Below are 27,023 nucleotides of genomic sequence, written 5' to 3'. Positions count from 1 at the left end.
TTTCAGACTCAGATGGTAATGACAATGTGGGTGATGATGATGGTGAAGACCCTGGATTGGAGATCAAGCCGCAACAGGAAGAAGTAAACCAGAATAACTTTGTCAGAAACAAATCTGTTCTTCCCTCCTCTCATGAAAGCGATGCATCACAAAAAGGTATGACAAAAGCAAACAGTTCTATTGTCTAGCTAATGTAAACAGAACTCTTTTGATTCTAAACCTACATTTAAAATGATATGTATATTTCTACTCTATGTCCTCAGAGCTAAGGTTTATAATTCAATGCATTTAATATTTAAAATATTTTGTCCTTGCGATGAAGGTCTTTGAATTCAAATAATCCACATAATTGACTAGATGCAACTTTACAAAGTTGAAGGTCAAGTAAGGAGTTATTATGATAGTTAATCTAAACCATGCTAATCAAGGACAAATATTGGTAAAAAAAATTGAGCGAGAATAAGTAACCTTCTATATAATTTTGTGCGAGTCATACGTATGTGTGCATGAGGTCAGATGTGAAGGTTCTAAGCATAGTTTGTATAATTTATAAAAAATACTATCAGTACAGCATTGTTCATATCATCTTATGCAAAAAATATTCTATGTGCTCCATACGTTAGGCTTGCTGGCTCTCGGGGCAAATATAAAAATTATGCATGTGTTAGGTAGCCCATGTAACAGGGAAGGCTATATGCTACTTTACATCCAGGTGCGCAAAGTAGTTTCCATTCGAAGCAGGTTTAACTGTTATCCGAAGTTAGTTATTCAAAATTCATCAATGATATTTAGTAGAACACATTCAAATAATTCATTCATTCATTCAGTATTCATAATACAGCACTACTTAACCTTGGATAATTAATTAGATAAGCTAGACTGCATTATCATACACAGTCTCTGCCTAAATAGGAACATTAAATCATTGTATGGCAAAGGAAGTAATGTTTGTTAACAAATAAAATTATTTTGTTGGACTGATGTCATGCGGTAGCTGCATTCATGATTATGACTTACATTACTGATAATTCATCCTCCATCATCCTCCGAGCCTTTTTCCCAACTATGTTGGGGTCGGCTTCCAGTCTAACCAGATTCAGCTGAGTACCAGTGCTTTACAAGAAGCGACTGCCTATCTGACCTCCTCAACCCAGTTACCCGGGCAACCCGATACCCCTTGGTGCAACTAGTAATTACTGATAATTATGAACTAAAATACCTGATGCATCGACGTTTACTTTGGTAACATTGTTAAAGGCAAACATTTTTTATTACCTACCTATTTCGCAATAAAATCCAGATAACGAAATTCTGTACTTATATGTATACTAGCTTTTGCCCGCGACTTCGTTCGCGTGGAATAGTGACTTGCGGCAGATTTATGGTTTGACCAATAGATGGCGGTATATGTCCGGAATAAATTTTATTTTTATTTTTGTATTTCTTTGTAATAAAAACTATCCTATGCCCTTTCTCAAGTTCCAGACTATGTCTGTACCAAATTTCACACAAATCAGTCCATTAGTTTAGGCGTGAAGAAAAGACAGACAGACAGAGTTACTTTCACATTTATAATATTAGTTAGGATAACAAAAATAATGTTTTCAAATTCAGAATCAATATAAGAAGTGACGTACAGACTGTTATTTCGTGTTTAAACATTAGAATTGGTATCGGATATAAATGTTTATTTTTTCACTCTATCTATGTTAGCTCACCGACTTGGGCTGTTTATTCAGGTGTAAACATACTCAAATAGTTTAGTTAACCAGGTTTTTGTACTGTAGTTCTTGCTTGAATATTCAAATTTTAAAACAATTTTAATGAGACTCAAGAAAATTATATGCGTTGTATACTTAGAAAATGTATAAATTATGGTTTTTTAACCCCCGACGCAAAAACGACGGGGTGTTATAAGTTTGACGTGTCTGTGTGTGTGTGTGTGTATGTGTATGTATGTGGCATCGTAGCTCCCAAACGGATGATCCGATTGTAATGCGGTTTTTTTTGTTTAAAAGGAGTGTCATTCGGGAGTGTTCTTAGCTATGTTTGGTGGAAATCGGTTCAGGTCTTCAAGGTCATCAGCTCGTTTGTTAGGTGTGAGAGGAATGTTACACGCTCAGTTTACTTGCAAGCATGTGTGGAGGGTTGTTTCCAATTTTCGGAAATCTATTTAGATAGCTTCTAAATAATTTTAAGATCACCCTCTCTTTCATTTTTCGTCTCAAATCTTTTTATTTTTTATGTATTACATTTTTTTCTATTTCTCTTAAAATATTGCTCAGAAAACGCTAGATCACGTGACTGTGACGTCAACGTTCTCTGTTCATTCCTTTACATTTTAAAGCACATCTAACGAGAAAAAACTAACATACCAACTAATGGATTTCTTAATTTTTATAATGTATTTTTATAAAATAGCTACAAAAACTATAATATTTTATACATATAAATTATTTTTGTACATATGCACAAAAATAAAATACCTCAAATGTTTTGAGTTGTATACGCGGAAAAATGAAACGGTGCAAAGAAACGTAAAGTTTGTGTTTATTTATATTGAGGTTATGTTTGTGTCCGCGTTCAAAAAGATTTGATGCTTTTTCAAAAAACTTAAATTAAATGAATGTCTACAAGGTTTGTGTTGTGCGAGACTGTGGAAATACGACCATTAGTGCTCCAAATAAACTGTTCATCCACGTTCCGCTGAAAAATCTTGGTTATTGGCAAAGAATTGAGCGACCATAGAAGAGTCTACTCTTGGCAGATTGGAACTATCAGCTTTTATAAATCCTTTCTCCATAATTCTTTAGCAGTTGTATCACTTAAATGCAATTAACACACAGAATTTCACAGAAGCAAATAAACAAAACATTAATTCTGAGGTTATTTCGATATATCTGTCACAGAAAGGATGACGTCATCGGTCTCTTCTCGTCGTTTTTAATGGCGTGACGTCATAGGCTCAAAATTAAGATTTCATAAATTAATTAAAAAATATATGGTCAGTCATAAATAATATGAAATAGCTTATCGTGTTTCTAGTTTTGTGAACTTTCGGTGCATTTATTTATTTTTGACTAAATGAATACTAGGAAACAACCCTACTAATGTCTTCTGGAACCACTGAGCTGGTCTGCTGTTAGGGCACGAAGGTAGGAGACGTAACCCTGAACTGCCTTTTAGTAAACCCATCGAGTTTGGGCTTGTTAAATTTGTCTTGACTAGTTCTCTTGGATGTGGCGGATGAAACCCTGGAATGCCGGAATGAAACGGATAAACCGATTTATATCTTCGCTGAAAATCTAGAATGACCAAAGGTTTATGTTTCCTCAATCTGTGCAATTCTCCCAGAGCCAGTATGTTATGAGGATTGTTAAACAGCATCCTTTGGCCGAGATCGCATAGAGCGACCCCATCTTAAAATAAAAGAAATTAACTGAAAAAAGGAAAAATTAAGGAGCTCGTTCAAAAAGCATGAAATAAAATTAAATTATAAATTTTAAAAAACCCCCGACCCAATAAAAGTACGCAATTAGTATGACAAAAGTTTAAAAACGCTAAACCCTATAAAAAGCAAAAAAATAACTTTTAACATTACGTAAGTACCAACTAAAGCATGTCAGACTAAACTAAATTTTGACGTCGGGGGACCGCTTTTTACCTTCAAAAATACTTACATAAATCAAAAGATACCTACCTAATTACAACATTCGTATAAAACAAAATTATATACACAGTTATAAGTAGTATATACTTTTACTAATTACTTCTAACGTTAGGCTAATAAATTAGAGCGGTCCCCGACACGACAAAATTTAGTTTAGTCTGACATGCTTTAGTTGGTACTTACGTAATGTTAAAAGTTATTTTTTGCTTTCTATAGGGTTTAGCGTTTTTAAACTTTTGTCATAGTAATTGCGTACTTTTTTTGGGTCGGGGTTTTTTTTAAATTTATAATTTAATTTTGTTGGCTTACAACAAAATTAAATTATACATAGCTTTGTTAAAAAAGAAAACTTTTTTGTTCAAAATTAAATTTACTATATTGTACAGCTAACTTTAGTTACCCTGGTTCAGTTGATAATAATGATGACATCCTATCCTTCATTTGGGACAAATAGGGCTTACAGAAAGCTTATCCACACTTTCGATATGGAGCAGCAAGTTCTAGTTCTTTTATATTATTTATCATCCCGTAACTGATCTCAAGTATATATTGAAATTAAATCTGAATGTTTTTTGTAGTAATCTTTATGAATATTCACAAAAATGACTTATTTTCCAGAATACTTCCCCAACTCGATGCCCGATGGCTTCTCAGATGAAGACAACGATCATTTCTTCCCGTTCTTCATGACGTCAGTCGTTCTAATGGTGTTGTTATACGTTCTGTACCACAACAAGAGCAAAGTTAGCAAAGTGGTGAGTACCATTGTTTATATAAGATTTATTAGTATTTATACTCTGAGTTGTTTGTATACAACCAAAGGGGTTATTCAGTGTTTAAAAAGACAATATTCGTTATTACGCTGTCTAGTAGTTTGTGAAGGCAGTTGTTGGAAACGCGCCATTTTTTTTTCAAATTCATGTGCAATATTCAGACGTCAATGCATTTGCATATATGAAGCACTATGTCTTCAATTGAAAATGTAGTCTTCTTCCCTACTATTTTGACAACGCATAGGCTTGAACTGTTCAAGTTTCTCGCATTTCACAGATTAAATAGCAATGACGTATTTATTTTGCAGTTCTTCGGCTTAATACTGGAAGGACGTCAAAGCGGTCGCCGCCGCAACAGCCGAGGCCACGCCTACCGACGCCTCGACACTTTGGAACAAGCCATGAGCGCCAACACCGCCGCTCCGCCCAGCAAGATCATATACTAAAACGCTGCTTAACATTTAGGTAAAACAATCATTCAGTACATTCGCTTAGGGAGACATCTGACTGCTGTCAAGCGATCTGCAGCTGGGTTTTACGTCTGATAGCCAGTGATAAAAACTACGTACTTATGAGATAGACTTGTAAATTGACTAACATAGTTATAATGTCGGAAATTATATTGTCAATAGCCCATGCTGGTGGCGCCCTCTACAATAAACCAGGAAAACTAGACAGTTCGCTTGCAGCCTTTCAGTGGAGGTGAGATTGTGATAGGCATTATGCTTTTCTCCCAGAGACATGATGATAAAGTGAACTATTTTCAAAATATTTTTTTATTTAGCACAGGTCTCGCTCATCAATCCTAAGTCATATAACATTATACCTACATACAATAATATCATGTACAGTGGTGTAGCTTCATATTTCATGCACCATATTTAATTTATGTCACACTTTTCAAATAATCTAGTCTTTGTATTGCCCTGGTGATAAATACAAGTGCTATTTTCCATATTCTTCTTGTTTCTTTTTTTTATTTAGTGCCTTATTTTATGTAATGTATGGCCAGTACTATACTACCCATCTCCAATATTAAGGGAGTAGGAAGGTGCAATGCTGGGCTCGATTTGTGCCAGTGTCTTTATTCTGAACAAATCCTTGAATAGATCAGCTTTATTATTACGCAGTGAACATGAATAGTTTCTAATCACTGAACTAAGAATAGACACGGGCTGTTAGCACGATTTTAGTCTCCTTTATTAATTTCCCTAAACAATTTCGCCTTTTTTATTTATGTTCCCATAAATTAAATAAGGCCGTTCAGTTGATCGACTTACCTCTTTTTTTTTAGTTATATTTAAGTATTTTTATTACACGGAGTAACTACACCACTTACATTCCAATTCGAGCATTATAGTCCTTGCATTAAAATGAGGAACAAAATAAGCTGAACATTTCGTTTTTGTTTTAAAAAACCACAAACGCGACCTATAAATACGTAAATGGATTTGGTAATTCCATGTCATTCCGATCGTATGCATATAGAATAGCTTCGAGTTGTGGTAGAGATAAAGTATAAATCCTTTGTACCTCAAATTAATTTGCTAACTTAAAGTGCACCAAGTGCCTGTCTTATATAAAGCCGTTATTTATATCTTCTATGCAGCTTCGTAAAGTAACAAGTACAATGCTAGGTTAATAGAAAACAATAATATTAACATACAAATAATAACAAATTCTCATGAATATGATAATGTAATACATTTATGATTTTATGTAAACTGTGATTAAGGTTATATTTTTATTTGTTTAGGTTATTTTCCGTATAGATAATTTATGATGGTAAATGAATATATTTTCCCTGTTTTCTTCTGAACTTAATTTTTATCTAGTTCCTAACATAATGTAATAAATATGGACTATGGACGTTTATTCAAACATTGCTTTTAGTAGGTATGTTAAGTGTTCGACTGTTGGTAGTAGATCTCAATATGTTTATTAAAATATTGAGGCTGGTATGATTTGTACACCTATACCATCGGTGGGGTATTTAAGTTGGGTCTGTAGGCCGCATTATGTATTGGCATTTGAGAAAGTATTACTTTCTACAGTTATGAAAGTAGCGCCGTCCCTTTTTCCGCACTGTAAGCAAATATTATATAACATGAAGTTTAGGCGTGAGGATCTAAAATATTTCTATTAAATGGAAACAAGAGAAAAGGATTGGGCACTGCACTGTTGAAAGAAACATAATCGTCCAATGCTATATTGGGTCCATGAACACTGCACTATCTTCATCAGTTTTTAGTGCAATATATAAATAGTCATTTTAATACTGCAACCGTTTGCAACTGGTCATGTACTACATTCACAGAAGTAAAGTATCTTATATTTATTACTATTCTCCATTCAAATGTAAGTTTTGTATATTTTTGGTCTCACACTTGAAACTTTCAACGGTCTTTGTAATGCGTGTATGTAATGCATCATGCATGACTGTTTTTTTTAGTATTTGTGTACGTAATTGGGTAGATGATACCACTTCAGGACACTTTCAAAAACTCACTGATTTTATAAAAACTCAATAAGTTTTGGAATAAGATTTAAAGTTGCTTCTTCAAAATTAAATTAAGTCTCTTTCACCATAAATAGCGAGAAATTGTATTTTCACACCTTGTTGACTTCTCCATTGCTTTGTATATGTACATTTTAGAAAAAGAAATTTAAAGCCACAACCACACTTGTTATTCGGAAAAATAATCTTTCTATGTAAATTATGTAAATAAATGTCGTATAATTATTGTGCTGATAATCACCTTGTAATTTGTGAAAGCGTAGAAACCTCACTGACATTTCCATTTCAATTTTGGTTCCGGTTGTGAATAGTAGCAATATAGAAATTAAGTATTATCTTTATAATATTATGAGTATTAAAGCAGTTTAAACGTTCATTTGTAGCTACATATCTATTGAAGCAACGGGATTCCCTTTTGATTTTATTATGTAATTAATGTCCTTACAAATCGTGTCCTCTAAGGACTAGTTTAAGATTAGATTTAATTTATTTCACTTTGTATTTATAATAAAGTTCGTAAAACACCAATATTTTTTTATTTTTTTCTTCCTGTTAACTTCGATTCTTATTTATTACAGAAGCCAAATTGTATCAACGAACTGAATAATCTATTTTTTTTGAGCCTTCGGGATGCGTTTTGGGCCTGACTGTAGTTATGCTCTTTCAAGGCTTGTAGAAGGTAGCAGCCACCTTATTGATTAAAAAAGCTGTTTTTATATGGCATACTTTATTCCATTAAATATAGGTATTTTTAGTCACTGATCTATTAGTACGATGGAATGTTTTCAAGTTTATTTGAATATATTGATATATAATATTAATTTGTATAATGTCTATTAAGTATACAGGTTAGCAAATAGGTAATATAATTGGTATGTGAAGTGACATTACAGTGTTTATCTGAATAGTACTTAAATTAAATATAAGTTTACCTAAGCACAGTAAAAGTGTATACAGAATTGTTATAAATTATTACATATTTATTTAGTTTACCAGTAGTATTGATAATATAGATACAATGTGTTAATAATATGGGTTTGTGTACACTGCTATCTCAGTGCATTATATACTATTACAAAAGTCTTAAATGGAAAGTAATGAGTTTGGAAAGCTCGAGGGCAGGACAGGTAATACAGACAATATTTGAATGCACCAAAGTTATTCCGGAGGCGAGTCATCATCCAAAAATCGATATGAAAGGCTCCCGCAATCTTAATCTTAACGAATGAACACATAAGTACCAGCCGTACCATGCATAAATACAATAAATTAATAGAACCACGTGTTTGGTGCATTCACACACATTACCATATTAACATTCGTTGGACAGAGCACAATCGCTAAATAATATTGTCAGGTACTTATATCTCTTATCAAACAGAAAATAAACTACTAAAATACCCACTTTTGTATCTTGGAATTCAAAATTACACTTCAATTACTACAATAATTTGCTATTCTCAAACTTAGACAAATAAAATGAACGTTAATACATATTTTTAAACTACAACAGTTACTTCATAACAAAATTAACAATAAAACAAAATGTTTCAAATGTTACTTCATGTGTTGAATTGTTTTAATTCGTCAAAGGACGTTTAATTTTATAAAAAGCAATAATTTAATCAAACTCATAAGGCAGTCTTAAGCTAAAATGCAGGCTCCATTAACTTGGTCACTTCCTACATAAACAGGTGTTATAATAAGGTGTTGTGAAACGAAAGTAAACCTTGACAAATTATTATTTTTCCTAAGTAGGTAAATATTGTATCTTCACGGAATATTTCATGTTTGCACGAGTTGTAAGGAATTTAACAAAATTTTATCAAAAATCATAAAAAACAATCAATATTACTGGAGTCAGCTCTAATTCTGCGATGAATCAACACCTTTATATAACACTGTTACAATATCTTTGTTTCGTCCAAGACCAACGCGAAGACAATCCGTTTTCGATAAAAAAAGTTCTTAATAAAGTTAGTCATAAATTACTTAAAATTAAAAAAAAATATGTACAATCTACATTTTGTACATGCAATATACAATACATTTCATCATCAGCATAATATCAAAGTGTAGAAAATAATAACACTTAATGAACACACTATCAAATGGAGATTTCGTAACAAATTATTCTTGTCTTTAGAATAAAATAATGTCTATCAATGCTCATATAAAATCTTACGGAAATAAAAACAAAAATCAAAAATTTTATAACATACATATTATATCACAGATACCTAAGGAAGATATTACTTATTATATCTAACGTTGAGGTGCTGTATACAGTCCCTAAAATATTAAAATTTTATAAATAAAAAGCACTCAATCTCAAAATCCTACGTGAATACTGTTAATAAAAAATATTCATGTAAATCACTTGTGTTCGTGTGTAATAATGTTTATAAACAAAGTCATATATAATATTCTTTTGTTGCACATTTACACTTGAAAGTAATCACTGACGGTGGCGTCCCCTCCGTTATTAATACTGGTTTTAGGCTCGCTTCTGTTTGGTACACTAATCTTCTCATATCCTGCTGCTGAGTCAGACCGCTCCACACTACTCCCGGATGCTTCGTTGTTAACCTTTTCATATGGAGGTTCCGTCTTCGATAGTTCAAAATACTTCACGCTTTCGTAATTCGGATCCTTTTTGGAGCGCACCGAATCATATTTCGAGTCCTTCGATCGAACCGACTCGTATTTGGGGTCTTTGCATCTCAGTGATTCATAATTTGGATCTTGTGCGCTCACACTTTCGTAGTTGGGGTCTTTGGGACGAACTGATTCATAATTGGGATCTGATTCACTTCCCGTGTTGTAGAGGGGATCATGAGGCATTGACTCGTAATTGGGCTCGAGGGTGGGTTCTTCGTTATTGTTTGCAGGCCAGTTATTGTACTTGGAGGGTTTCTTATTGACCGTGGAGTAGGTCGGTTGCACTTTGTAGTTTGGCGCGATCGTTGCATATGGTGGAGTAGGCGGTTGGTTCCTCAGCACTTCGTAATTCGGATCAGAATCTGAAGCGTTATTATCAGTCTTAGAAATATGCTCATAACCGGCATCACTGCTGACTATGCTGTTAGGACCACTATCAACCGCTAGATGATTTAGTTTCAATAAGTTATTATTTGAAAAGTTCGAGTTTGGTCCTGCTTTGCTTATATCTTTGACTGTTTCATACCCCGGATCTTGATTTTGAGACGATTTCCGCTCTTTGTGCGCAATGGTTTCGTATCCATGATTGATAGATTTTTTACGGTCTATAGTTTCGTACCCTGGATCATCGCCTCGGTATTTCGATGTATGTGGCTCGGCATCAGCACCAGTGAAATCTTTTGACCGTTTAGCCGTCTCCTCTGGTTTGCCTTTAGATTTCTTCATTATCTTAGCATACATCTCTTCCACGTTGCGTGAAGGACTCTCAGTGACACGTCGATCTGAATTTAAACTGGTGTTGGCATCTGCCGACGAATAGTCACTGTAGCCGGGCCCGTCGATAGAATTGTACAGATTGTCAGTTTGACTATCACGTTGGTCGATATCGATGTTCATTTCTCTAGCAACAAGAGGTCTTACCAAATCCCCGGAACTAGTACTAAACATCCGAGGCTTCTCGACTGGGTAATTGCAACCGTAAAAATCGGACGAGCTGACGCAACTACTATTTCGTTGGTGTTTTTCGTTGAGACTCCGTCGTAATTTGTCATGATTGAAATGTAGATCGCCTGGAAAAGATCATTATGATTAAGTGGAAATTCATGAGAAATAATAATAAACTGTGAATATTTTTTCAGTAGGTATTTACCTGTACTTGACATCCTCTGGTGTCTTTGTGCTTGTTCTATGGCGGGCTGTCGCGGCGCCGCATGTGCGGACGAGTGTGACGTCACATGCGCCATATTGTGCGGCGCGTGCACCGTGACGTGTGACGTCACGTGCGAAGCCGTGGCGTGGGGCGGCGGCGGCAGCGGCGAGTTGGCTTGTCGCTTCTCAGGCTTCGGAGAGCCTAACGCTCCCGTTGAGTTCGAACATGATGATGACGATGCTGGTGGATATTTGTTTCATTAGTATCCAGCTTATCGGAAGGAACTAAGGGACTTGACGAAAATATATTTTTTATAATGGAATGCAACAAAAATCCGTCAACCACAGGCTAGTAGTAATGTAAAGATAATGTTTATGTTCTTTGTGAGAATTAGGGTCAATTCCCACTGAAAGAGCAGCGGCCGGCAGCGGCCGTAAATGCAAGGGATTGAGCGAGAGCGCGGCGGGCCGCGCGGCGCCGCGCTGGGCCGCGCCGCGCCGCGCTCTTACATTTATCCGTGCTCTTACGGCCGCTGCCGGCCGCTGCTCTTCCAGTGGGAATTGACCCTTAGGCTGGCGGACCTTACCTAACGCAGATTATCGTCCAATATGTCTCACATGACATTAAGATATTCCTCTACTAAGTCTAATCCAGTGTTGGTAGGTACTGAGATTATACCTGGCGTCTAAAAATTTTAAAACCTCGTGTAATTTTTAACACTTGAAATTGTTACTTTACGTTTGCAATGCTCAACGCAATATATTATGTAAGTCAGAAAATGAATTCATGTAATTTCATTATTTAAATAAATTAAAACAATTCATAAATATTACTCCTACTTGATTTTTGGCAATAATACAAAATTATTGACTGTACCTTGTCTGGAGTGTGTAGCGTTAGAAGTCGAAGCACCAACATCGGGCGGAGCACTGCGTCTACGCAAATTACAAAACAATACAACAAAAGCGTTATTTAAATTCATCGTAAAGTATTACTGGATAACAACTGAACAACAAACAAATGTCTTAATACGTGCTTGTAACATGTGTCACTCAAAACAAATGGTGTAGAATATTTGAGATAGGTATTATTAAAATGAAGGCGTTTGGCTTCCAAACCCATTAATATTTTTCAACGGGGACAGGAAAACTTTATTTTACTATTTTCTTTTCTTTTAGACATAGAAAATATCCAAATAAAAGTTGTATATTTTTTTGTTACATTTTTTTTCAATATCCTGTATGAGATTTATCTTCAGAAAAAAAGAAAATGGTTACCTAGCGACGTAAGTGGGGTCCGAATGCAGTAGATCGGGCGTGGGGTCCCGCCGCCGAGGCTCGGTGGAGATCTGAGCGTACGTATCCGAACCTTCACCCACGCTCGCCTCTTCGATCGCTGCATACATCTCATCTGTTTATGCGATAATTAGTTTTGTTAATTAAAAGATATTTTATATATGTTGTTGCTCAAAAACGGTTGAAGGTACCATTTGGAATATTAAGACCCAGGTGGCCTTTAAAGACATAAAGGAAACAACAACAAGCTGCACGAACCTTAAATCCAGGATTATAATATAGCGCATTATATAGATAGGTACATAATTATAATATCGAACGTATAGAAAAACACAAGACAAACAAGAAACAATCCGTTACTGTGAAACCCAAAGGCATTTTGTGGTATTTTATCCCGATAATGACTATAATAATAGACAGAATTTTTATGTTGTCTTGAACAATGTATCAAGATAGCCAAACGGTAGGCGCCGTAACTGCAACCGTAACCCTTATCATAGCAAGATAGATCAATTGCCTATAGTAATTATATCTATCAATAAAATTCCGATTAAAGCAAACATGTTACGTCCGGTTTATCTGCCGGAACATCGATTGGATGGGGAAATTCTAAATGTATTTTCTAGTAATCGTAATATCTAATATTTAAATGCACAGGGGAAACCACCAAATTATAATCCAACTAGTAAATTACATTTCTTTTTATAGATTAGAGTACATATGGCGATTAGATAGGCATTGTGCGATAAAAGATTGCATATTTCTTTGAAAAATGTATGTCACCTGTCACTGAGGCAACTAATATGCAATTGGTAATAAAGTTTGACTGCCAATAAGTGTAGAATTCTAATAGGGAATTTTCGTTCAAGTTTAGTAAGTGTTAATCTTTGATTACGTCAAACACTGGACATACAAAAATCTGCTGCGAATTGTCCAAACAAAGAATGCCATCGTGTCCAAGAAAATAATGATATTTGGTTCTTTAATCTGGGATTATTGGCGTGTTAAAAACTGTATTATCTTACCAGAGTCATCCGATACTGTGGCATAGTGCGGCTGTGATGGTTGCTTGGTGCTCTGAGCACGAATGTTACTCAGCGGTTCTCGCACCGATATGCTTGTATAGCCCTCTGAAACAAAAAAAAATAAACAGTTACTGCACTGTTCTACAAGGTGTTATAAAGGAATGCTGAACAATTCGTTGCATATATTTGTTTTTGGCGCGATACGTTACTACGAATTTCAAGTATGACAAATAGACTCTCTTTTAGGAAAAAAATTACCTCCTTACGGCTCCTTCGGTTTTCATAATAATACCCTAAATTCTATTTTACAAGTTTCCTTTGTTTGGCCTTAGGAAATCCTTAAATAATAATTCCTGCCGTAGTAGACAGGGTCGATCCTTATCACTTAAAGCCTTTCGTTCTTCAGTCACCCTATTTTTTTCCTTGCTCTCTAGTCGTTTTAACAATCCTGTCTTCATTTGAAGAACAATAACAATTCGGAACGATAACAGTCTTAATTTTAGTTATTGAGGGTCAATAACTGATAGATCGTAGTGATAAAAAACTAAGGCATGGATAAGGTTTATGACTTTTTGCAGTCGGGTCATGCATATCATAAAGATACTCATCGTCTGGAATAATAATATTTATCTTACTGAATCATGACAATACAAAAGAAATGCAATTTAAATTATTTACCAAGTGACTATCGGACCCATATTACAAATAAGTTGCACCGGGTATTCTGTTGTCCGGAATGCGGATGGTTAAATTATCTCTTGATTAATTTAATTTCACCTATCCCTTATTCCGTCACCACAAATAAATAGAATATTATCAATTCAGATGCATTTCAAGATTTCGCAGAATTGCTTACGGTAAATTAATTAAATTAAATTCTATGGTATTTTTAGCCTACATAATAAAACATTGTAAAATAGATTTAAATAGACGAGGGATAAGGTTTATTTTCATGTAAATTTTTTTGTGTAGTGCTATATGATGTGTTAACTTATCCAAAACCGAATCTTATCATTCAATAATGCATTTTTTGTGTTCTTTCTAATCTACACGGACATCTACACAAAACATACGCATAAACACATATTGAAGTGAAATAAATGAATAAATTATAATAATAAAAATACAAGTCTAGTGATCATAGACAGTTTGTCAAGGCAATTTTATTTTCATTGGTACCTTCATGCAATAAGGATATCAACAGTGACAAGGTTTTAAAATTATGCAGTTTACGTTCTAACATCGATAATCATGACGATTATGACTCGTATCTAGGTGCATATACGATGTATTTTCAAATCAAAAAGTCTTCTTCGTCTTTTATAAAATAATCTATGACCCACTTTGTATGGGGCAGAAGGGGTAACGGACTAATACTGTAGATTATTTTTCCGACCCAAATATCGACCAATAGAATTGCACCATTCGACGTCACGTGGTACAACCTACATGGTATTATACTGATAATTTTTTGAATATTTTCTCTGGTCGTTGCTATGTCAAACTGACAGGTTGTGGCCGACATTTGGGACGGAAAAATAATCCCCCGAAAACTCTTCGAGCTCGTTTTGTCCTCGTGCCCTTTATGTCAGGGTCTTGGTTATTTTATCGAAAGGCCTATTTAGACCACGTTTCTTTCGCGCCGTCGTCGCTATACAACAAACTAATCTGTAGGATATAAAATGTGGTGTGCATCTATGCATAGGCTCTTAACGAAACTTAGTAGCAAAACAAGATAGGTTGAAATGAACATACTTGCTGAGTCAGTAGAATCCCCGCTGAAATGTGTTGTATTGTCAGTGTTAGGCCGAGGCGAGGGCGGCGTGATGTAAGGCAACTCCTGGCTCGAAGGTAGCTGCCCGCTTATCGCCACCGAAGCCGATATTACCACCGATTCTGAAAACAACGCTTATTTCTCACAATTTCATAGCAAATTATTCCACTTACGCTTATTATCGAGATCGATTATGTGATTCGATCTCGATTTTGATCGGCACTATTGATTATTATTGATTCCCAGTATGAGGCAAAACAATTTAGATATTTTTTTATTGTTGTTACTGATTACCATTTATTTGTACATACTTCAAAAGAGTACATTAAACTACATAGTAATAAGCTAATAGTTAGCTTACAAAATTATGTCTTCCTCTTGCGAAACGAGTACCTACAATTTATAATGTTTTTAAAGTTTATACAAACCTGCAGGATTTTGTCCCACTTCCCTTTCATCTATTTGGATTTCCCGTTCAGGTGTTTCATCAGTCGTTACTTCGACCAGACTGCAACAGACAAAAATAAAATATTGGTGGATAGAAACAGAAGATCGATATCAGAAAAAGGCATATTTTTTTAGAAACTGCATTTAAATAATGTCAAGTGGAGTACTACTTGAACGTGATCTAATTATTTTTTTAAGAAACTTTACGCCTCAATTTGATGTGGTATCTCTCAGATCGATTTTCCAACACCGTGGGCCATTCACAAGTTTTTGCGAAACAGTATTGGTAGCAGAATTGCTTGTTTTGTGATAATTTTATTCGAAAACACGTCTGAAAATTCTAGGGTATGCTATCTGTTGTATTTTTTGCACCCAGTTGGGATAGTCATAAAATTATCGATTTCGCAAAAAACTCGTGCGATTTTATGACTTTCTGAAGACTAGAGAAAGAGCAGTCTATCTGTGAATTGATGACGCATCCAGAAATAGGCGCATTGATAGATGTGTGAATAGAAAATCGACAAGTGTATTGTACATATAATTAACATTTGCTTCATAAATTCACGAGCACGTTCCGTGCACGCTTGTAGAATTACGGCCCCTGGGGTGTAAATGGCAAGTAAGACAAATGTTATACTGACATATTATGGCTTTCATTCTGAACTTTGGCGTAGGCGTGCTCGTAAGGGTGGTCCCGGCTCGTGGACGCCGTCGCTACTGTCTTGTCACCTGCAGATAAACAACACTGATTACTAGAAACACATACCGATTACAAACTAATTATCGTCAGTTCCGAGTGCCGGCACTTTTGTACGATACCACCGGATTTTGGCGCCGATAATGTTCTGATCGTATCTCCATAATCTGATGAATGAACCGACGCACGGTAGCCACAAATAGCCACCGTACTGAAATGCGTTAAGTGTATTTAATTAAGTTCGATAAATCGCTCAATTATGCGGGTATTTTTATCAAAAAGCCTTGAGTAGATATCTACTATTAATTTTGAGTTATAATCTGCTAATGGAATGCTACTCTGATACCTATTCATTTGAGTAAAGCTACTATTCTTGCATTTGGTAGGTACCTGCTTAGGTATTTATTTGTATTTTTGGTATCATTGTGTTGTTTTATTTTATTCATAAAACATATTTTAAAATAAGCTAGTATAAGGAAAATGTAAATGAAATGTATTTTATTATTAGCTCCTTGCATATAAATTACAACTGTACTGTTTTCCTTGAATTACAATGGGATGTTAACTGCAGGTTTCCAATAATTACGATTAACTATCTACCAATACAATAGACACGACATGGATATGCTGTTATGGGTAAAATATGACTTATATTTTATTGTATCCTATTGTTACTAATTTATGAGATAATTGAGTACTTCTGATGACGTGATAGTTCCCACAATATGGCCACGTGTATAATTAAGTAATACTGTAACAAAATATAGTACTCCCTTGAGCATAAGTTACCTGAGCACCAACCAACGAACGTCCTTTGCTCCACTTAACCCAAATATTATAATAATTTTTTGACCTACCAAAATAAGCTAGGTAGGTAGGTATCTAGTCTAGCCCGATATTTAATTAATCAGACAAACGTCTGGTATGTTTATTATATGAAAGCAAAGTATATGTATTTATAGTCAATCACGCCACTCCTGATCACGTCTGAATTAATGAATGCATTAATAAGGTTGCATTACCAGTTCTACATTTTATGACCGCTTCCGACTGCACCTATCTGTGTTATGGTGATTATACTTGACGTAATAGAAGTAGATATATACCCCGTTATTTTAAACCCTGGATTTTCATCAATAAAATTATATATTTAATAAATAATAATAAGCAGTAAGTAAATTTTTTGTCTGTGTTCTCTTTTAAGGGCTATTAATTAACTAATAAATACATATATGAATGATTCTTGAGCAATGTATTGACAAACAATACCTAAGTACTAAGCAATTTGTAGTACACTTTGTAATTGCTGGTTTCTTTAGTACTAAGTACACAATAAATTATACACTTCATGGCTAATTAACAGTAACACAATGTAATGTGCAACAGGTTAAGTTTTTTACATGGCTGTAAAAAATATAATAAATATTAAATCCTTTAGTGTCACGTCACGGAGGTTTGAGACTATGTATTACAGTTTGCAGACGCCTGATATTCGTAAGAATTGCAAACAAAGGATCTAAAATCATTTGAAGTTGGCACTTAAATCAACAGACATAGATCTCAATTTTGAACATCAAGTTCATCTCGTTGCTGATACTTTCGCCGGCGACCTTTTGCGTGTGGTATGTGTCGAGGTTTCGTAGGTCACACCGCAACATGTTTATCTAATAACTTATGACAGTTGGTATGAACCTCATGGGCAGATTTTGAAAGCAGTATTTTCACTTGCACAGGAACATCGGCATTAGTTACACGTTACCACCTCAATGTCTGATCAGTGAAGCAGTTTAATCGATTCATACATATCCATCATTGATCAATCAAATGCAATGTCTTGCAATGTAATTAGAAGCTAATTACTGGCATTCTAGAACAGGTTACCTTCATCCAAGTTGACGGTGGCGTAAATTTCTGACGCGGTGTCTCCACTGTCGGGTCTTCCGACCGCATGCGGTATTTCTGGCAAACTCCGCTGACTGTTTTGAGTAGATGCTCTGTCAATGAGAGGGTAACATGAGTAATATATTTACTAAGTATTATCATTGTATTTTTTATTATTTTAACAAACTAGAGGCTAAAAAGATGAAAACATAATAATGATAAGATAGAAAGTACCGAACTAATCTAACAGAAGTTCTTGTCCTTTTAAACAATATCGTATACAAAAAACAATCTCGTCAGGCTAGGTGCCATTTTAAAATTACTGTTTGATATTTTTACTTTAGTCTTCTGTGTAATAGAAATCCCACAAAAAATAACTAAGTTGCCGATCCTGATCTATGCATGGTAAAATGAACATTTGTTGCCCCAAAGGGCTTCAACAGATTTTCAGCCAAACGCGCCTATTCTTAAAAAATATGCATTGCATGCTGAAAACGTTTTGTACATAAGGGTCTAAAAATGTTGGACAAACTTTCATAACAAGACAGTTCCGTATCAACTCAAAACAAAGCAGGATACTTTGCGTGATGCACGCAAGTCTCAAGTTGTAAAGGCCACAATGCCGCTACACCACTACCGCCGTTACAACATTTCGGAACAATGTAAAGTTCTAGGTCAATGCTAATACGAAATAAAAAAGTTATGGTCCATTAATGGTACGCGTATCGTTTCATAGATCTATCGAATCTATATCATGTCCGTAGAACCACGAAGGATTAATAATTAATTAATAGAGAACAGGTTCAGGTACTCATCGAGGTTTAATTAGAAAAAGTTACGTGTGTTAGTAAGTCCATAAATATAATTAGGTAAGGATGTAAACATGCGCGTACATCCAGGAAAGTGATGAAATAAATTGGTTAATGTAAGTACAGTCGAGTCATGCGGAGAATTATACCATCAGACTTTTTAAGGCTTAGCTACTCAGTTTCTGCTAGTTTTTAGGAAACTGTGGTTTCATCAGTTATCGCCGTGAATTAGGCGATGCTTAATCGGTGTGCAAATCTTTCTAATACGTGTACGTGTACTTTGGTGTCTCCAGTTGGTAGATATGCAATTGATTATGAGTTTTGATGAATCTCTGAGAAAATTAAATGCGAAAGCAGGACAAAGCCTAGAGCAATGGAATAATTACAACTTCTTTGTAGACATTAGCCCATCCTTGACTCGCCTTATTTGGAAAATTGTGCTAATCTAATACCAGCTACAGCTATAGCAATGGGTGGGTGTCTACTGCCGTATTTGCAAATATGCAGTTACTCTGCGAGAGGCGATTCTTTGATTGGGTGCAAATATTTGGTGTTATAGACTATAGTCTGGCAAGACTAGTAATACCTATAATGTGTAGATAGAAACACGTTGTATGCCTAAAATGATTTCTTAAAGGGCTTCCGTGATAGTTTTCAGATCAACTGACCGACTAGTATCTCTGATCTGCTTCGCTGGTAACGGTCAACGTTATGTTAGCATGTGGGTACTCGAGGACCTTCTGCCCCGTTCGACCATCAGTGCTTCGTGCTATATGGCTGGCCCTATTGCTACTTCGAAGTTCTTATCCAATGGGCTATTTCAGTGACTGTAAGTCTTTATAACGCATCTCTTATTCAGAACTTCTACTCAGTCTCGAGAAAAATTAGAATGCTATGTACAGACTAGATGTGCCAACGTACACGAAGTCGGGTACGCATTTTCATAGGTACGCTGCGAGTTCGAAGTCGGAACGAATGCTCAAATTTTGACGCTGTGTTCGCATCGCAGTTTCAGGTTTTCTGTCAGTGCAAAAAGAGCGATATGTGGCCAAACATGGATACGATAGTTTTACATGGAACTCTATTCTTAAGTTATTATTTATTTATCATGTTGTTACCTTCAGTAGTAAATAGATATTCGGTTAGATGTACCTACTACTAAAATAGTCACAAAAGAATTTACTACAAATCCTTGCCGATAGACTGTTTCGATACGATTTACTTTAGACGCGAGTTTCACTGCAGTGAGCCAAACTGCAGATACCTATACCTTTTTTATTATAAAAATACGATAGCGAATTGTGAGTCACCTAATCGTAGCGTGACGCATTTTCGTTACTTTCCAATTTGTATACCCGAAACTTGAGAAGAGCAACCAGTAAACATTGTTTTACTCCAACAGAGTAAAAACAACATTATTTTGGAGCAGACACATTAAAATAATTGAACACAGAGAGCACACAATCTATTCAATTAAAGTACTGACTCAGAAAATGACTAACAACTTGTAACAAGAACCATTAACTGTTGATTAAATGATACATGCAATTAACCTATTATTTTGTAACATGCATTGTAGTTTTTATAATAGAAATTATAGAACAAGTGCTTGGAAACATAAGAAAGTTGGTAGTAATAGTAGTAATCACAAACATTAATAAGTTACAATTTTAGTGGCAAATAAATAGTTTATCTACTGAATCAACACATTGGAAGGTAATTTTCATTGATTCAAAATTCACATCCATCTATTAACAAATGGAGTTGAACCGATTTGAAAATTACTTCCTATATAAACGTTTTTTGGAAGGTTTAGTATGAAAAGTATTTACTCTACACGCAAAATAAAAAATTGCTACACTACTACACATAAAAAATATAAGCTGCCTTTCATTGTTCTCCATAAACAAGGAAGGGTTTATGAAGAACTATTTTGTTTTTTTAATAGGATCTTAAAATAAATATAAAATATGCTCATGGTAAATGTATAATTATAAAGGGGAAAAGTTTAGATAACCCTGATACGTTTTGTTAGACAGTTAATAATAAAATGCCCATTTATTTTAATATAAGTAGATGTTAAATCAAACTATATCCACAAATGCTAAAATACAACAAAAGATTGTTAAAAATTCCAGATTAAATTATTTTCTAAATTGTTAAGTATCTAGACCATTTTGTTAGCCCTTGAGTTAGGTATGTCTAGTCTAGGTCATGCTAGATCTATAACAAACCGCTTGATAGAGGCCGGAGTGGTAGGCGTTGGAGATGGGGCTTCCTCATCAAAACGAATTTTGACCACACCGGCCGTACCGACCAACTCACTTCTGTTAAATGTAAAAATATTATTGTTTAAGTACATTTGCTTGCTAAATGACTCACTTTTCTACAATACGTCTAAAACAATCTCAATTTGCATTCCATTACTAAATTCTATGATACACAAACAAATGCAAGTATTATTAACATAAACAACAGCACTTTATGATGTTTATTATGGAGTAATTTTAATGTAAATGGACGAATAATGCAGCTCAACTATAAAGTTTAATTTATACTAAACACATTATTCTATGTACTTCTAATGATATCCAATATGATACAAAGTTAATGAACAAATATGCTTATAATTTGCATTTCATATTAATTTTGTCAATCTAAATAATTACATTAAATAACTCAATAATCAATTTAAAAGATTTTGGCCTCAAAAATCTTGTGTAAATAAATGATTCTTATAAGATTTCTTTAGGCTATGTACCTATAATACGAGAGTTTTTTTAATGAGGTATGAATTGCAAAATAATCTTCGGGTTAACTGAATATCCACTTACTTCTGGTTGGAGTTCTTGCAGCCACAGACACATGCTGAAAGTACAGTAACGAGAGTGACGAGCACCCCCACACTTAGAGCTATTTCTATTAAAGTATACATAACAAGAGTTTCTCAATCAATGCCTATCTGACCGGACGATATTCGAAACAAGTATTCCATCACAAACACAACATTAAGTCACTCCCTTAAACAGAAACATTATATGTACACAACTCTCTTCCATTTGAATAAAAAGTGTTGAAATGTAGGGCACTTGACTACGCGACCGCATAAACTGAGTTAAATATTAAACCGAAAACACGGAGTTGCATTTAATATATTTAAAAGAATGTACAAGTTATTTTATTTTCCTAAAATCTTTAACTTGGATTATTTCGATATTATTTAAAAATAGTAGAGAAGCGAAAGCAAAGCACATCCATCGACACAGATGCAAAATTGCAATCACAGACTACTAACTAAGAGGTGTACAGACTGCTCACTCACTCACTAAAGAAAAAACATAAGCGTAGCAGCCATCTTGTTTTAGTGCTGTATGACGTTTAACTTTCTTTTAAAGTACTGGAATGTCAAGGCAAAAGAAATATAGCTCATTCTGCCTTTTTATAATATGTATGTATATATGTATAGTTACGTAGAGGTACTACCTACTATGACATTTTATTTCAAGACCATAACTTTTTTTTGGGATTCATTAAATAAAACAGTATGTTATTTATTAAATGATTTATTTTTTAATTTCTTTTTGTATTTTTCGTATGCTTTCTTTTGCATCACAGGCAAATCTTTTTCTTGCAGTCTTGAAACGTCGGTGCCCTTCAAAATTTTATTTAATATGTTACACCAATTCATTATTGTGAACCTCACAGTCAAAACAATAAAGTGTGTCAGGAGCACTGATTTGTGTTCAGTACAGTCCATGAAATCAAATGAATACTTAGCAAATATATGGTCGCTGATTTTTTTAGCTACTTGATTGTTATGAGCATTTATTTCTAAGTATTCATTTGTTTCCCTTACGACTGTACCAAAACACCTTACTGCTGCTTCGGATGGGTATTTCAATACTTTTCTTGCTTTATTGTACTCTCTATGACTTATCCAGTCATGAATATCGCCTCTTTCAGAAGTCATTGAGTTATTACAATTGTTACAACTAATTTTAAATTTACTAAAAAAATTTTTTACTACCCATCCAGCAGTGTAGGCCCGCGAGTGAATTGAATATTCATTCTTTCTCGTCGGGCCTGCTCCACAATCACTTCAATATTTTTTTCACTTGGAGAATCACCCGGCCTTGATTCATTACTTTATTTTTCATCAAATAAAACCTGTTGGTTCAAAACTTGATCTGCCGGGTCATTCTCACAGTTGAAGTTTTCACTGTGAAATTTTATAAATCTGGTAATCAATAATGATTTGAATGTACAATTGAAGCTGTGGCAATTAGGATCATTATTCCTATAATTGTAGGCCCTTACCTGACCAAAAAAATTTTCGATTGGATCAGAATTAAAATATCTGGGCCGCATCACTTTTATATCTTGTCCATGCAAAATTTGCCACAGCCTCATATAACTTTTTAAGGTTATAATAAAGTTTTTTACTGAGGGCACCGATTTTTCCTTCCCTACAGAATCAACAAATTTCAAATTTTCCAATTTCCTAATGGCTTCTGGCCAAAATTTATGGTGTGGTGATTTTTTTGTTACTACAGTTCTTAATTTCCCTCTGGCTTCTTTTGCAGATCCTGCTCCATTCACGCTATCAAAAAGTCTGTCGAAAAACAGTACTGTTTCAGCAGTATTCTTTATCGTGCCACTAACAGGCCTGCCATCCGCATAGTGTGCTGAAACAATAAATATTTGTAAGCACAACACTGCGCTTAAAGTCTCTCTAGGCAGCTGGATAAAGAGGCTGATCCAGAAAAAAGGAGTGCCAACTCTTATAGCATATGACTAGCATCTCTGTACCAAATTTTATTAAAATCAGTTCAGTGGTTTAGACGTGAAAGCGGAACAAACAGACAGAGTTGCTTTCGCATTTATAATATTAGCAGGGATTCACATACACGCATGTGTATCGACTTTGTTTCCGATATTGGTAGTCAACAAAAATAAATTACCAGAGATAAAGCCACAGCTATGCATCATTAAAGTAGGAACATTTGATTCACTCTAGCAACCAAACCCAGTTAACATAATAGGTGAAGTTTAATTAAACGAGAACTTAAGACAACTGGAATCAAACTTAGTTATATCTTTGAAATTCATAAGTACTTGTAAAGGCCTAAATGAAATAAATGATTTGACTTTGACTGTTTATGTTTAATTTCACAGTCTCTCTCCTGAAGCTAGTTTCAATTTTGTTGGTTCTACACCCGGTTCTTTGTTGTATTTGATAACGAATGATACAGTTCAATAAAAACTTACAAAATTGAGCTGTATAAGACAAAGCTGCAGATACTGTTGAACTCAGCACTTTGACACAGTTCTTCACCTGCAACAAACAAGTTGAAAATTTTTAGCTATAATGACTTGTAAACAAAGGCTTAGTAGTGAGGGCTAATCAGGGCCTTGACATACAACAGTAGTGATGCATTCTCCTTAAACAACTTTAGCGCAACTTCGTTTTTATCGTTATGCCTTATACCTTATATTGTTTCTATATTATAACATATGGAACGCTAACAAAAAAAAATTGTGAGTGAGTGAGTTTTGATTGTATCGCATTCTCTGAACTGTGTTGAAAGTGGGAAAAAAATCATAAGTTGCACTGAAGTTAGTTCGAAAGAAGATATCAGAGCCATGTCGGTCAGTTTGCCGGGCCTAGTAGTACTACATAAGCCTTACAAAATAAGATAACAATCTAGGTACTTACTTTCATCTTCTTGATTTTTTCAGGAATGACATGTTGGTCATTCAATTTATGAAGGAGTCTAGACTCTGTGTGTTTACAGTCAGTTTCATAGACATCCACAATATCAGTCCACTTGGATGTTTTACCATCCATGACTATGTTCTTATTCAAGAAATTATTTCTAATTCCTTTAATCAAATGTGACGGGTCATAAATAATGCTCAGGTTAACGCCGCTGATAGTAACTGAGCCATCTGAAATACAAGGAAAGATAACAAATGAGATATAATTTGTACACCCATTCGGTAGAATATGTGAGATTCCATTAACATAAAACAACTGTATTTGTACCACATTTTAATTTTTTTTTTCTTTCTTTACAAAGTGCAAAAAAATAAATGTTTTATTAGGGTAGCCCACTATATGTAAAGTGGGGAGTGATTTTTTTCAATCCAACCCTAATGTGTGATATATTGTTGAATAGGTATTCAAAATATAAAACAGGGTTACTAAAATAGTAATTATAATTTCACCAACCTGGTTCTTGATCTGAAAGTATTTGATCACGCTTAGTGTCCTCTCTAAAGCTTTTCAAGGCTGCTTGGAAAGATGTGCCTTGATCACAAATTACACAAATAGGCTTCAGACCACATTCCACGAGAACAGCCACAACATCTCTTAGAATTTTTTTAAGATCAGTCCCTGATGTGGCCCCCTGACAATAATAAAAGGCAATGGGTTGCTGCCACTTGTACACCGCTCCTCTGAGCATGAAAACAAGTGCATGGTCGGCAAACTGGCTCTGCTTTTCATTTAACTCTACAAAGCCATTGATGCAGTCTCTGTTTTTATCGTAGGTTAAAGCAGTGTCTAATGACATCTCATTGAAGATGACTGAACAAATTTTTTTTTCTCATCCCATGTAGCAACCTGAAACAGTTATAAATTAAAAAGTGTAATTTTTATTTAATAAAAAAAGTGTAATTTTAGTTTCATGAAGTGCCTACAGTAGCACTTCAAAAGATATACAAGATATTAAAAAATACTAACCTCTTTTTTTAGTAAGTCAAACACTTGTTGTCAAATTCCTGGTCCAATAGAGAGCTTTGCAACCATTTTATTTAGAGTTGATCGTGAGGGCAAGACGAAAATTTTGTGTAAAAATCTGTAACACTTAGGACTTTGTTTCATTATGGACAATGCTATTAATTTTTCTTCCTCAGTAAAGCGTCGCCCTTTTTTACTTTTGGAGCATAAATTAATTTGCATTTTCATAATAGTTTTTGCAAATGGATTCATTTCCTTGGTTAATTCTTCAAAGGACTTGTCCTTGCTGAATTTTAAAGCTCTTCGAGCTCTCTTCAGAAAGTTAGCCTCGTCTTTGGCTTTCTGGTATTCTTTATATATAATTTTACCAGTTGGTGTCAAATCCTTTATTTTATTTATAATTCGTTTTCGTGCCCTTGCCTTGGTCTTTAACACCACTGTATTCAGCGAGCCTTAAAGAAAAGAGAAAACACAAGTTATTTTAAAATTATATACAAAACATTCAAGATTGTTCATTCGCTACAAATAGCCTTTTCCCAACTATGCAGGGGCTTGGCTTTCATTCTAACCAGGAACAGGTGCTTACTAATGTTATACATGCAACTGCCTACCTCACATCATCCTTAACCTAATTTGAAGTTTCAAATATTTTGGAATATTCCCGGTACATTTGCAGTATAATATTAATTATACAGTGTTCGCCCGCGGTTTAACCCACGTCCTGTAGCCGGATGGTGACAAAAATCTATCTATAAAAATATATATATCTATCCTAAAACCTTCTCCTGGGTCTAAGTTACCTCAAATTGGTCAAGCCGTTTTCATGTTATGTCGTGACAATGGAAAGCAGGTTTCATTTATATATAGATAGATATTTATATATATTATATATTTATAATTGGAATATTCCCAGTACAAGAGCTTGAAGTAGTAGTTTATTTATCCTGAATAAACATACCAACAACATATTTACAAAACAAGTATAGGTGCTTAGTTTTATACGTACATACTTACAGTGTAAATATGTCACTTACAGGTATGCACACCACTTACACTAAGTTACAGAGAATAATACTTATTTACAACATTACCGCAGTCAAAACTAATCTATTGATTTTTACAAGAAAATCAGTTTACTTCATTTACCTGAAAAAGTGGTCGTGCCAGTGGTTGAAGGGAAGTCTTCACATGCCACTGATATGTGAGATGTTCCTGGTACATCCACAGGTTGCATTCCTCCTGTGTTTAAAGATAATTCTGAAATGTGATAAATCATAAAGGACAATGCCAGGGTCTGGGCTCATAGGTTGCCCAGCAATGGGAATAGTTCCAGGGGGTTCCATAGTGCACTCTGAATACGTAATGCAAATATTTTTGAAATCGCTCCCTGGAGTCCCGAGGAAAACCGGTTCAAATATTCCACATGAACAGTCACTTTTTAAAGCCTGAGCCAGTTGCCCAGTAGCGAGAGTAGTTGAAAAGGGTTCTTTACTGCACTCTTATCCCGAAATTAAAATATTTTTGAAATCGCTCCCAGGGGTCCCGAGAAAAACCGGTTCTTATATTCCACATGTACAGTCA

General features: G+C 34.7%; 3 protein-coding genes across 6 annotated transcripts in view; 1 reads left to right on the top strand and 2 right to left on the bottom strand.

Annotated features, from left to right (window-relative positions):
- Positions 1-27,023, top strand: part of LOC110378828 (trans-Golgi network integral membrane protein 2) — a 160,185-nt gene that overhangs the window by 2,265 nt on the left and 130,897 nt on the right. Inside the window, exons 2-5 of one of the 3 annotated variants that reach the window (XM_021338237.3) lie at positions 7-156; positions 4,289-4,425; positions 4,752-4,908; positions 5,076-7,489. In XM_021338237.3, coding sequence (XP_021193912.3) covers positions 7-156; positions 4,289-4,425; positions 4,752-4,889 — 425 coding nt within the window. In that variant the 3' untranslated portion in view covers positions 4,890-4,908; positions 5,076-7,489. Of the gene's footprint in view, positions 1-6; positions 157-4,288; positions 4,426-4,751; positions 7,490-27,023 lie in introns of those variants that run through there. The other 2 variants (XM_021338236.3, XM_064037842.1) reach the window with 2 other exon arrangements.
- Positions 7,672-22,027, bottom strand: LOC110378831 (uncharacterized). Of its 2 annotated transcripts, XM_064037839.1 has the most exons (11): positions 21,535-22,027; positions 20,935-21,027; positions 17,892-18,004; positions 15,955-16,042; positions 15,295-15,374; positions 14,848-14,988; positions 13,093-13,197; positions 12,050-12,182; positions 11,649-11,707; positions 10,773-11,012; positions 7,672-10,692 (listed from the first exon to the last, which is right to left on the bottom strand). In XM_064037839.1, the coding sequence occupies exons 1-11, from the start codon at positions 21,633-21,635 to the stop codon at positions 9,404-9,406; spliced, it is 2,442 nt and encodes an 813-aa protein (XP_063893909.1). In that variant the 5' UTR covers positions 21,636-22,027; the 3' UTR covers positions 7,672-9,403. The 2 variants fall into 2 exon arrangements, with proteins under 2 accessions (XP_063893909.1, XP_063893910.1); XM_064037840.1 differs by lacking the exon at positions 20,935-21,027 and having other exon boundaries at positions 21,535-22,025.
- Positions 22,248-25,290, bottom strand: LOC135117761 (uncharacterized). Its single transcript, XM_064037843.1, has 4 exons — positions 24,933-25,290; positions 24,417-24,649; positions 23,969-24,035; positions 22,248-23,385 (listed from the first exon to the last, which is right to left on the bottom strand). Exons 1-4 carry the CDS (start codon positions 25,273-25,275, stop codon positions 22,847-22,849), a joined length of 1,182 nt encoding a protein of 393 aa, XP_063893913.1. The 5' UTR covers positions 25,276-25,290; the 3' UTR covers positions 22,248-22,846.

The sequence above is a fragment of the Helicoverpa armigera genome, chromosome 14 (assembly GCF_030705265.1).
Source record: "Helicoverpa armigera isolate CAAS_96S chromosome 14, ASM3070526v1, whole genome shotgun sequence".
NCBI classification, from domain to species: Eukaryota; Metazoa; Arthropoda; class Insecta; order Lepidoptera; family Noctuidae; genus Helicoverpa; species Helicoverpa armigera.
Note: the sequence above shows the minus strand (reverse complement) of the source record. Positions and strands in the feature narration are given on the sequence as shown.